At 43.2% G+C, this 11,722-nt stretch overlaps 2 protein-coding genes across 3 annotated transcripts in view; both read left to right on the top strand.

Moving 5' to 3' along the window:
• Window positions 1-11,722, top strand: part of opn6a (opsin 6, group member a) — a 101,538-nt gene that overhangs the window by 15,410 nt on the left and 74,406 nt on the right. The window lies entirely within an intron of this gene.
• Window positions 4,759-11,722, top strand: part of vit (vitrin) — a 25,538-nt gene continuing 18,574 nt past the window's right edge. For both annotated transcript variants that reach the window (XM_037678207.1, XM_037678199.1), the window contains exons 1-7: window positions 4,759-4,800; window positions 6,739-6,804; window positions 7,286-7,442; window positions 7,767-7,900; window positions 7,980-8,057; window positions 9,937-10,092; window positions 10,504-10,548. In XM_037678207.1, coding sequence (XP_037534135.1) covers window positions 4,767-4,800; window positions 6,739-6,804; window positions 7,286-7,442; window positions 7,767-7,900; window positions 7,980-8,057; window positions 9,937-10,092; window positions 10,504-10,548 — 670 coding nt within the window. In that variant the 5' untranslated portion in view covers window positions 4,759-4,766. The remainder of the gene's footprint in view (window positions 4,801-6,738; window positions 6,805-7,285; window positions 7,443-7,766; window positions 7,901-7,979; window positions 8,058-9,936; window positions 10,093-10,503; window positions 10,549-11,722) is intronic.

The raw sequence follows: 11,722 nt of genomic DNA, 5'->3' as shown, positions 1-11,722 counted from the left end.
AAAGCTAAAGATAATAGAGGCTAACTAAAAATCCAATTCTAGCTAAAATCCATTTGTGTCAAAAGTTAGCTAAAATCTAAAACAGCTAAGTAGTAATATGAAGGTAAAAGTCACAAAAAGCTAATAGTAGTAAAATACCTAAAGGCTTGCTAAAAGTAGCCGAACCGTAGCTAGAAATAGGAAGATAAAAGGTAGAGTTAGTATTAAGCAGATTTCAAAGACAAATAAATAAATAAATTTAAAGATCTCAATAAATTTCAATGAGAAGAAATATTTGTAAACAAAGTAAATATTTTCGAAAGCTGTTAAACTTACAAATACCAAAAGTCACAGCACCCAAAATAGCTGAATGTTTTTTTGTTTTTGTTTTGTTTTGGTGCACCAATGGCTGAAACAGCTAAAGTTAGATTTTTTAAAAAAGTACACATAAAAAACAATACATAGTATAAATGCTGACTCAGCAAAGACCCACATGGTCCAAACAATGAGTTCTTTTACTGGCGAACCTCACGGAGCTTTAAAGTGAAATTTCAGCCAACCGTCCGTGGGGAGCCCAGTGACACCTTGAGGCTGGCGCACAGCCGGGCTCTGGTTAGGAGGAGCTTCAGGGGTAAAACCAGCCCAGAGTCAGGGTGAACCTGCTCTGTCAGCCTCACAAACACACGAGAAGCGCTTCTTTCTCGGCTGGACTTGCTGCAGAGCAGAATCTGCTCCTTGAAGCGGCAGCGTGACGCGCACCTCTCCATTCTCTCCTGCGCGTCCTCTCCGGATCTGATTACTTTTTTCTGCCTGTGTGAAAAACTGGAAGCCTGGAGTGGGACGGACGAACCGGGGGGAGACTTGTGGCCCCATCCCGTCCTCCACTTTTAATGAGTCCAGCCGTCAGACGCGCGTAAAGCTCCAGGTGGAACCGGAGCCTGCGCTCACGGCTCCAAACAGCTACAGGCAGGAGTTACCTGTGGACGGGTCCCTCGAGGCGCAGCTTCTCAGGTAGGAGGTGAAGATGAAGATATTTGTTGTTCACAGAGCTTCCGGGCAGCGTCAACTTCTGCTTTTTGCACAGATTGACTCGTCACGTGACGCGTAATTGCGCATTCATTTAAAAAGCTGATCACGTTCTGACCAGCACCAAAGGAGGTGTTTGCATATGTTTGTGTGTGTATATATATATATATATATATGAGTTAGTTTTACTTTATTTTAAAATGTTAAGGCAGCCTAAATTCAGATTTGAACTTGTGACAACAAAAACATTCAGTCCTGGTCCCTAAAGCTTCAATTGGAGATAAATAAAAACACCTCTTTTCATGCAGCACGTGTCAAAGTGAAGGCCCGCGGCCCAGACCCGGCCCTTGTGTCAGATTTGTCCGTCCTTGAGACAATATTTTAAACCTAACTTGCCATGACCAAGTCTCTGTTGCTTCTTCTTATGCTTCAAACTGAGAACTTTTAGTAGCAACTTCACAACTTTAAAGCAAAAAAAAAAGTTAAATTTTCTAGAAATCAGTTAATTTTTTATGCAGAAACAGAAAATAAACGAGCCCAGAAAAGTTATCAGGTATTTGAGTTGAGCTAAGGTGCATTAAAATCTTCTTCAATAAATAAAATTTTTAAAAAGGGTTCGAAAAGCATAAAACATGATTTGTTGAATAGATCTTAAATGATCAAGCAGCTGTTTTTGTTCTAAATCTTGTCTAAATGTCAGGAAATTTATATTTGTGATGGAGTAGCACGTTTATTTATTTAAATATGAGTTTAAATGTTTTTTGTTTCTTATTTAATGGAGTTTGACACCTCTGTTTATATTTGGTTACAAAAAAAAGGATCATTTTAATAAAATGTGGGGGGAAAAAATCCCCAAGCTTTTATTTTGAAATGATTTATTGCACCAGAAGAAGGTTCTCCAGTGTTTGATGTTTCTGCTGATCCAGTTGGACGTTTCTTTCCGACCTCGCTTGGAGCTTGCAGAGAGTCCGGCTGCTGCACGTGGTCTCCACACGACGTGTCCGGCAGCCAGCTGCAGGCCGGGGCTCGCACCAGACTCACTGCCAAGACGTTGGGCCTGCGTGCTCCAGAAACAAACGGCAGCAGAATTGACCCTGCAGAGACATGTTGGGTTTGGGCACGTCCAACCTGCTTCCTGCGTAGACCTGACACCTCCCTGTGTGGAAGCACATTCCCCCCAGCAGAAGCTCTCAGCTGATGAGCTGCGTGAAGAGGAGGAGGCTTCTGAACCAAGACTTTCAGGCTCTGATGCACCGTGTGTGTGTGTGTGTGTGTGTGTGTGTGTGTGGTCCCATTGTGTGTTTGTTGTTGGACTACCCACACAGCCCTGTACTTCCTGTTTGCATTAGTCTTTGTTAACACACCTGTCAAGTATGACTCCCCCCCACTATCAGATTTATAGCAAGTTTGCACAAAAACTACTGTAAAGTTTTCTACAGGAGCTGAAAAGGTTCATTTTTCCTGCAGTACTGCTCCCGAAGGCTTGTTTAAGGTTGTAATCCACATGACGGTTGCAATAACTTCCTGTGCCGAACTTTAATTCCCCCAACTATGCGACCTGTCTGGACTCATTTTGCTTTCTACAACACGATCGGGGCCAGTGTGCCGAACCAAACGGGACAAATTAATTTGATTTCTGCACGTTTTCTGATAACGTTTGTTCTGTAAGTGAATTCTGTCGGGTCGTGTTTCTGCAAGTGGCTCTGGCCTCTGTTATTCACCGCGCAGGAAACTCCCTGCAGGCGAAGACAAAAGACATAATTTTGCTTCATGCCGAGATCTCAAATTATAAGGAATCAAATGATTGTTATTTCTGTCGGTCGTGGAGCGATGATGTCATGCAGCTCTGCAGAGGAGTAATCAAACCGAGGATTTCTTTGCTGACTTCATGCGATCTCTGATCGGTGCAGCTTCGTCTCCCTTCCCCCTGGAGTGCAGATGTGCACATCTGCTCCAGCTTGTCTGTGTTCCCTCCCCCTCCTGCAACAACACACTGTAGCTCCTGCAGTGCAGTTTTTATATCTGCCTACCTGTCTGAGCTCAGCGGGCTGGAAAAACCGTGTCAGCGCTCAGAAGCAGTGGGCGAAGTCCTTCTGCACCTCGGTCACCTCTCAGAGCAACGGTTGGGGCGTTTATACGCTAAAGATGAGCGTTTAACATCTGGAGTGCTGCAGAAACTCGAGATGTGGAGAAGAATTCTGTTTTATGCAACTGATTCCAGGAGTGTTTTGCTGTTTGGCACGTGATTATGTCATATGTTACTCTCGAAAGGACAGCAGGCAACAACCTTTGGTTTTGTCTTCTGACCCATCCATCCATCCATCCATCCATCCATCCATCCATCCATCATCTTCCACTGGTTCTCAAGTCAGGTCTCGGGGCAGCAGCTTGAGCAGGGAAGTCCACAGCCACCTCTTCCAGCTCTTCTGGGAGGACCCCAAGTCGTTCCCAGGCCACCAGAGAGACGTGTCCTGGGTCTCCTCCAAGTCGGACATGACCATAGCACCTCCTTAGGGAGGTGCCCGCATCCTTACCAGATGCCTGAATCACCTCCCGGTGAGGAGGAGCAGCGGTTCTACTCCGAGTCTCTCCAGGATAACTGAACTTCTCAGCCTGTCACTACCCAGAGCTTGTGACCACAAGTGAGGGTAGGAACATAAAGACCGGTAAACAGAGAGCTTTGCCTTACAGCTCAGTTCCCTCTTCACCACAATGGACCGGCACAGAGTCCACAATACTGCAGACACTGCGCCGATCCGTCTGTCAATCTCATGCTCCATTTTTCCCTCACTCGTGAATAAAATCGAGATACTCGAGGCAGAACCTCATCCTCGAAGTGAAGAGAGCAATCCACCCTTTTCTGACGGTCACTCACTTTATTCGCTCCTTGGTAAACGTATACGTGTCATTCGTGTTAATCGAGGCCTCACTTGTGGCTCAAACGCAAGGAAGTTGGAGCAGGGGGAGGCCAGGAGGGTCGCCGCGACATTCTGCAGGTCATGGCAGTCATCACACAACACGGAGCGGACCCCAGAAGAATACCTCCCAGAAGAACAAAGGACCTGCAGCGGTTCCACGCTGTCGTCATCCTGAACGTGAAATGAAGCCTTTTGATAATCGGGACTTTGCTGCGTCGTTGCCAGCAGAGCTGTGATCCTGCTCTGATTTGACATTACAGGGCGACGCTTCAGCCGCCCACGTCTGCTCCAACTTTAACTCTGACTATGGTTTGATTCGAGCACGACTCCAGAACGAGCCAACATCTTCACTGTAAACCAACCCAAACCCAGCTTGATGTGGCCGTCGCCCTCAAACAAAGGAGCCGTCCGACTGGGTGCAGTTTCCCATTCCTGGCTTGTTAGATTACGTCTCGGCTCTTTAATAAGTCTGACTCCACAGCGTTTAGTGGGAGGGCGTCTTTATACAGTTTGGTTTCAGAGCCCAGATGGTTCTGATTGGCCAAAGTACTGTCTTTATCTGAAACGATGGCTCTGAAGTGGGACAACAGGCCTGTAATGTAGCGACGGCTGTGGAGACATGATGTGGCCTTCAGATCCAGAACCGCCTGCAGCCCGGACCCAAAAGGTGCTTTAGAGTTTTAGTCTCTGTTGGTTCCAGCAGACGCTTGTTGGGCTTGTTTTGATTTATTAGGCAGCGGGGAGTGCGTTTGAGAAAATGGTTTAAAACCGGTTCTGTTTCTTGTTTCTGTCAGGTGGAACAAGAGCATCTGACCGAGCTTTTGGATCAGAACATCATCCATCATGTTCAGAGTAACAGTTAATATCGTCCTTCTTGGTGAGAAAAACTGATTGTCTACGGAAGCCCATATGTGCCACTTCAAAAACAATAAATAAATAAATAAAATCCCAAGTCATATTTATGAGATATCATAAATCAGACTCAGAAACTCATAAATGTGATTCAGCAACTCATAAAAATGACTCAGCAACTCACAAATATGACTCAGCATCCCATAAATATGACAGTATATCATAAATATGACTCAGCATCTCATAATTATGACTCAGCATCCCATAAATATGACTCAGCATCTCACAAATATGACTCGGCATCCCATAAATATGACAGTATATCATAAATGTGACTCAGAAATTCATAAATATGACTCAGCATCCCATAAATATGACAGTATATCATAAATATGACTCAGCATCTCATAAATATGACTCAGCATCCCATAAATATGACAGTATATCATAAATGTGACTCAGAAACTCATAAATATGACTCAGCATCCCATAAATATGACAGTATATCATAAATATGACTCAGCATCTCATAAATATGACTCAGCATCCCATAAATATGACAGTATATCATAAATGTGACTCAGAAATTCATAAATATGACTCAACATCCCATAAATATGACAGTATATCATAAATGTGACTCAGAAACTCATAAATATGACTCAGCATCCCATAAATATGACAGTATATCATAAATATGACTCAGCATCTCATAAATATGACTCAGCATCCCATAAATATGACAGTATATCATAAATGTGACTCAGAAATTCATAATATGACTCAGCATCCCATAAAAATGACAGTATATCATAAATATGACTCAGCATCTCATAAATATGACTCAGCATCCCATAAATATGACAGTATATCATAAATATGACTCAGCATCTCATAATTATGACTCAGCATCCCATAAATATGACTCAGCATCTCACAAATATGACTCAGCCTCCCATAAATATGACAGTATATCATAAATGTGACTCAGAAATTCATAAATATGACTCAGCATCCCATAAATATGACTCTGCATTTCATAAATAAGACTCAGCAATTTATAAATGTGACTCAGCATCTCATAATTTGGACTTATTATCTCAAAACTATGACTTGACATTTCATGAATATGACTTTGTATCTTAAAATTATGACTCATCATATGATGATACTATGTCACAAAAAATGGCAAAGCATATAAACGTTCAGTATGACTCAGCAGCTTATAATTATAACATGCTGTGTCATTTTTATGAAGTGGTATTTTATCATTTTGACATGGTATTTCATGGGGGCCGAGATGGTGTAGAGGCAGGGCAGCCGGCTTGGGACCCAAAAGTCCCAGGTTCGATCCCCAGTCACTGCACATCACGTGGTGTCTTTGGGCAGCACACCTCATCCCCAAAAGCCTCCCGGGCGCTTTCAATAGCTGCCCACTGCACCACCTGGGGGTGGATGGGTTAAATGCAGAGACTAATTTCGCCATTGTATGGAAACATACAGTGCTGACATTGTGATGACATTATTATTATTATTATTATTATTATGACTTGGCACATGTACCTCGTTAACATTTTATCTGACCCCCAAGACGATATTTTAGATGTTTAAGGTCTGAGATAGATCGAGTCTTTATCACTTCTCATTTTCTCATTCTTTCTTAATAAACACTGAGCATGCTCTGTGCAGAGCTACCATGAGAATTAACCATATTTAAAGCAAAAACTGTAAACTCTATTTAAAATGAAGCAAGTAAGTTTTTAAAAACTCTTGGCTCACTTGTGTAATTGAGTTTGACATTGACTTAATGAAGCTTTTTTTATTTACTTATAAAAGTGGCAGAAATGGGCTTCCATACATGAACACTTACGCCTGGTCTTTGTGTGAACAGTGAAACAAACAACTCTGATAGTTGTTTTTCTTTGTGTGTTAAAAAGTGACATGCCCTCTGCTTCACCCACAGTGCTCTTCTTGTTCTGTGCAAGCTGGGCCAAGCCAAACGGGTCAAAGAACAAGAAGCCAAAGCAAGGTAGACCCGATCCACACGCTGGAATCCTCAGCAGCTCCGGCCTTTCAGTCCACTCACTCGTGTTCTCAAGACATCACTAAACACGTGATCACTGATCTAAACACGCTGAAAAATGGTGATCGCAGAAACAAAATTCAATGTGTGTTTTATTCCAGTTAGTTTACATGCATGAAGTTAGATCATAGCTGAGGACGACCGACGTTCTGTTGAGGACCTGTTCTGTTTGTGATGTGGAAAAGAAGAGGCCGAGGAACAATATACATCGCAGACAGCGGTCTGAGCCACTGTATTACTAATCAGAGCCTCTGTGGTTGTTCCCCGACCACCGTCAGCTCAATGAATGGCTTCATAAAACTGCTTTATAGACAAACCAGCTCATTTTCAGATGTTCAGACTCTGACGGCTCAAACGGCTCTGTTTTTTGTTTTTTTTGTGTGGGAAGTGTCCGTTTTGGACCGGTTTGCCTCTTTTGTGTCCTCAGTGGTTCCAGACATCGAGTGCGACGTGCGAGCAGGTAAGATCAACCTCCCGGAGTTCATTGCTCGATGTCCGGCGCAGTGCAGGGAGACCAGGCAGCAGGTCTACGGGACGGGCGTGTTCGCCTCCATCTCCAGCATCTGTAACGCGGCCATCCACAGGTGCGGAAAGAAACTTCACTGAAACCGTCTCGTAACACGTTTCCTCTTTTTCTTTCGGCTGTGTAACATCCTTTTTCCACTGTCCCTCCTCTGGACATGTCCGAACCATCTCAGTCTGGTCTCTAACTTTATCTCCCAGTCCTTCAGCCTGTGCTGAACCTCTGATGATCTCATCCTAATCTTATCCGTCCTCTTCACCACACTCCCCGTTTTCCTGGACAGTCGACCCTAAGTCCTTGAAGTCCTGCACCTTTGTGACCTCTGCTCCTTGTAGCCTCACCGTTCCACCTGCCTCCCTAAAACAAACCCTCGTTGTTCCCACAGCGGGGTCATCACAAACTCGGGAGGGAAGGTAATCGTGAGGAAGATGGCCGGGCAGAACGTCTACAAAGGCAGCAACTCCAACGGGGTGCGATCGCTGTCCCTGCCCAAGTGGAGGGAGTCGTTTGTCGTCTCAGGTAACGAGGGCGAAGTGAAAACACGATCAGAACAAACGAGGACATCCACAAAACGAGAGCTGACTCTGTGGCGTTTCAGTGGGGAAACCCAAGAAAGGAGTCCTCTACCCGTCGACCCTGGACTACGTTCCCTCGAGACCCACCTACGTCAAAACAAGCAAGTTTCACACGAAATGCTACGTTTGTTTTGTTGTTGAGACACAAAGAGCTGGTTTTTACCAACTGCACAAGAACTGGCTTAATGGTTTACACTTTAAACATCTTAGTAGCTAAAAGCTCAATGTCTCAATACAGTCGCCAAGAACCACATGTAGTAAAACAGCAGCTAACAGCTCAAATAAAGTAAAGAGAAGCTAAAGATCTTAAGAGGAATAACCAAAGCTTAAAGCTAAATGTAGCAAAACTTTGGCTACAATGAAATAAAATGAAAAATACATTTTGAAGGAAAAAATGCTATCATTATTGTAGCTGAATGCTAGAAGTAGCAAAACAGTTGCTAAAAGCAAAATGTTGTAAAATCATAGGTAAAAGCTCAAATTAGCAAAATAATAGCTAAAACCTAATACTAGTTAAACAGTAGCTGAAGCAAAATGGAGCAAAACCACAGCTAAATGCTAAAAGTAGAGAAACGGTAGCTAAAAACCAAATGTAGTAAAACGAGCTAAAAGCTAAAATAAGCAAAAGAGAAGTTAAAAATCTAAATGGGGCAAAATTCTAGCTAAATGCTAACAGTAGCCAAAAGGTTGCTGAAAGCTAAATCTAGTAAAATCAGTTAAAATCTCAAATTAGCGAAACAATAGCTAAAACTAGCTAAACAGAGCAAAATCAAAGCTAAATGCTAAAAGTAGAGAAGCAGTAGCTAAAAACCAAATGTAGTTAAACGATAGATAAAAGTTAAAATAAGCAAAACAGAAGTGAAAATTCTAAACGGGGCAAAATTGTTGCTAAATGCTAAAAGTAGATTGTTAAAAGTTAAATGTAGTAAAATTTTGGCTAAAATGAAAATTAAATTTGAATAAATAAATTAAAATGAATAAATGCAAACATGACTGAAATACAAAGCAGTGGGATTTTAGCTGAATGGGTAAGAAAAGCCAGGCCTGTTGACGCAGATCAACATCAGGAAACTTGTTTTATTTTGAAATGTTGCTGCAGACGAGGAATCCAAAATAAAAAAAAAAAAAACTCCAACGGGGTTGAAACAGAAAAAAAAACCAGAACTCAACTTCTGAACTTTCCAAAATGTTGCAAACAAATACTTTTTATCTTCAGTTTTTCAGTACAATTTAAACATCAACATGTAAGAGTTTCTGTCTTCTTTCACCCGTTTTGACTCTCCTCGCTGCAGGACTAAGACTTTTCTCTCAGATCCTCGCAGAGTTCCCTCACCCAAACTCTCACTGACCTCCATTTCTGAGCATTTTCACTTCAACACCGGGAGCGAAGACTCTTTATTTGTCATAACTTCCACTAAAGAACCATAAAAAATGAAACGTGAAGACAACTTAACTTAGCTTTTACGCTGGGTCTGTTTGGTCGAGGCTTACTTTTTAGGCTGCGTTCCTGTCTGACTCATTTAGAAAGAGAGGTGTGTGGTTACCGTGGTGACGGCAATGAGCATTTCTTTAGATTTTGGTTCTCTTTACTGTTTTATCAGCTTTTATTATTACAATAATGTCCCAAATTATTATTAAAAAAGTATAAAAAAGTGGGATCTTCAGGCAACGGGTGCAGTTTTAAAAATTGCTCCTAAAACGTTTAACTCTAAATAAATAATTACGGCTGTTAGGAGCTGAACACGATGCAAACTCTGCTTTTGAAAGCTTCACTTGTTCCAGGTTTGCATGTTTTTAAATCACTGCTTCAAAGCGTTCTGGGGACCAGAGGTCGTTGAATAAATATCCCCACGCTCGTTGGACTTTGCTCAGCTTAGAGGCTTTGCATCGCTGCGTTCTGCGAAGAACGAGCGGAATGTGTTGCGGCGCGGAGGCCTTTTCCTCCCTACATGACTGCTTTCATCTCTCAACTCCCGTCAGGTCAGAAGGAGGCCACCACGCCGCCGCCCACAACCACCGCACCTGAACCCACCACCACAACTCCTGAACCCACCACCACCACCACCACTGCACCCCCACCAACAACAACCACTACCGCCAAGGCCCGAGCTGCTGCACATAAACCCAGGGACGCAGGTGAATTAAACGTGCTCACTCCGAATGCAATAGAAGTTGAATCAAACTTGCATCAGCTTGGAGTCGCAGCCAGAGATGATAATTACCTGTAGTTACAACTACAATCATGAGCAATTACAGCTCATTTGCGATGAAATACAGTTCCGCTCAGATGCTCGACTGCCTCTGCGGGCGGACGAGCGGAGCTTTCATCGCTGATTAAATAAAACGCGATCAGACTGCGAGTCTGAACCGGCTGCTCTGGACAGGAGCGCGGCGGCGGCGAGTAGAAGCAGCGTCTTGAAGGTATGCGTTGAGACGAGACGGGCGCCGAGTCAAATAACCTCCCAAGCGTTTGTCTCCCTTTCATTTTCTGTAACGTTATCTGGCTTGTCTTCATGCTGGCACCCCATCTGCCCTCCTTCCATGCAGGCAGCAGTCATCCGTACCTCGCCCATGTGGCCGCCACAAGTTCAAGTAAGTGAAGCACGACGGGGGCTAATTTTCTTTGTTGGAGCTCAGGGTGTGGTTGCATCAAGTTTCTTCATGTCTTTACGGGAAAAGTCTGTTTTAAAGGCAACTTTGTGAATATTAGTGGCCTATCTTGTTTACAGTCCAAATTCTGAAAGAGCTGGGATGTCGTGTAAAACGTAAATAAAATCAGAATACGTTGATTTTTTAATCTATTTTTTTAACCCGTTTTGTTTTTTTTTCACTATAAAGCACAGTAAACATATCTAATTAAATTTTTAATTTTTATGGCAGCAACACATTGAAACCAGTTGGGACAGGAGTTCAGGTTGTGAAAGTACGTTTGCATGTTCTCTCCGTGCATGCGTGGGTTTCCTCCCACTGACCAGAAACATGCCTGTTGGGTTAATTGGTGACTCTAAATCGTCCCTAGATGTGGGTGAGAGGTGAATGGTCGTCTCTTTGTGTCCCTGTGATGGACTTGCAACCTGTCCAGGCTGTCCCCCGCCTCAGTGACTGCTGGGGACACGATTCAGCTCGCAGCGACCTGAAAGGGAAGGCTGGAGGAGCAGCATGTTGCACTGGATCACGTAAACTGCCCACAGGTCAGACTGGTTGTAAAAAGAGCATTTTAGAGAAGCTGAATCTCTCAGAAGTAAAGACGGGCAGAGGTTCAGCAGTCGGAGAAAAAGTGTCTACAAATAAAAGAACAATTTCAGAATAAAGTCCCTCGTTAGAAAATAATTTGTAGAAGTCTCTGAGCTCAAAGGACGAGGCTGAAAGTCAAAATTGGACGGTCGTGATTTTTTTTTTTTTCATTCAACCTTTATTTATACAGGTAAATCCCTTTGAGCCTGGAGGACTCATTTACAAGAGAGACCTGAATCTTTGGCCCTCTGGGGCCACTGCAGTAAAACCAGGTCTGGTTCTGCTCTGGGTTCAGGAACACTTCCACAGATTATTGTCCGGGAACAAAGTTCATCCACACATGCTGCTTAAAGCTCTATCAAGCAAAGAAGAAGCCAATAGTGAACACCATCTAGAACCTCTGCTGTCTTCTCTGGACCAGAGCTCGTTTAAAATGGACTGAGGTGAAGTCCAGAACTGTTCTGAGGTCAGATGGATTAAAGTCTATTTGGAAACTCTGGACTAAAGAGGAGAGAGACCATCCAGTCTATTA

Source organism: Nematolebias whitei, chromosome 1, assembly GCF_014905685.2.
Source record: "Nematolebias whitei isolate Nwh7 chromosome 1, NemWhi1, whole genome shotgun sequence".
NCBI classification, from domain to species: Eukaryota; Metazoa; Chordata; class Actinopteri; order Cyprinodontiformes; family Rivulidae; genus Nematolebias; species Nematolebias whitei.
Note: the sequence above shows the minus strand (reverse complement) of the source record. Positions and strands in the feature narration are given on the sequence as shown.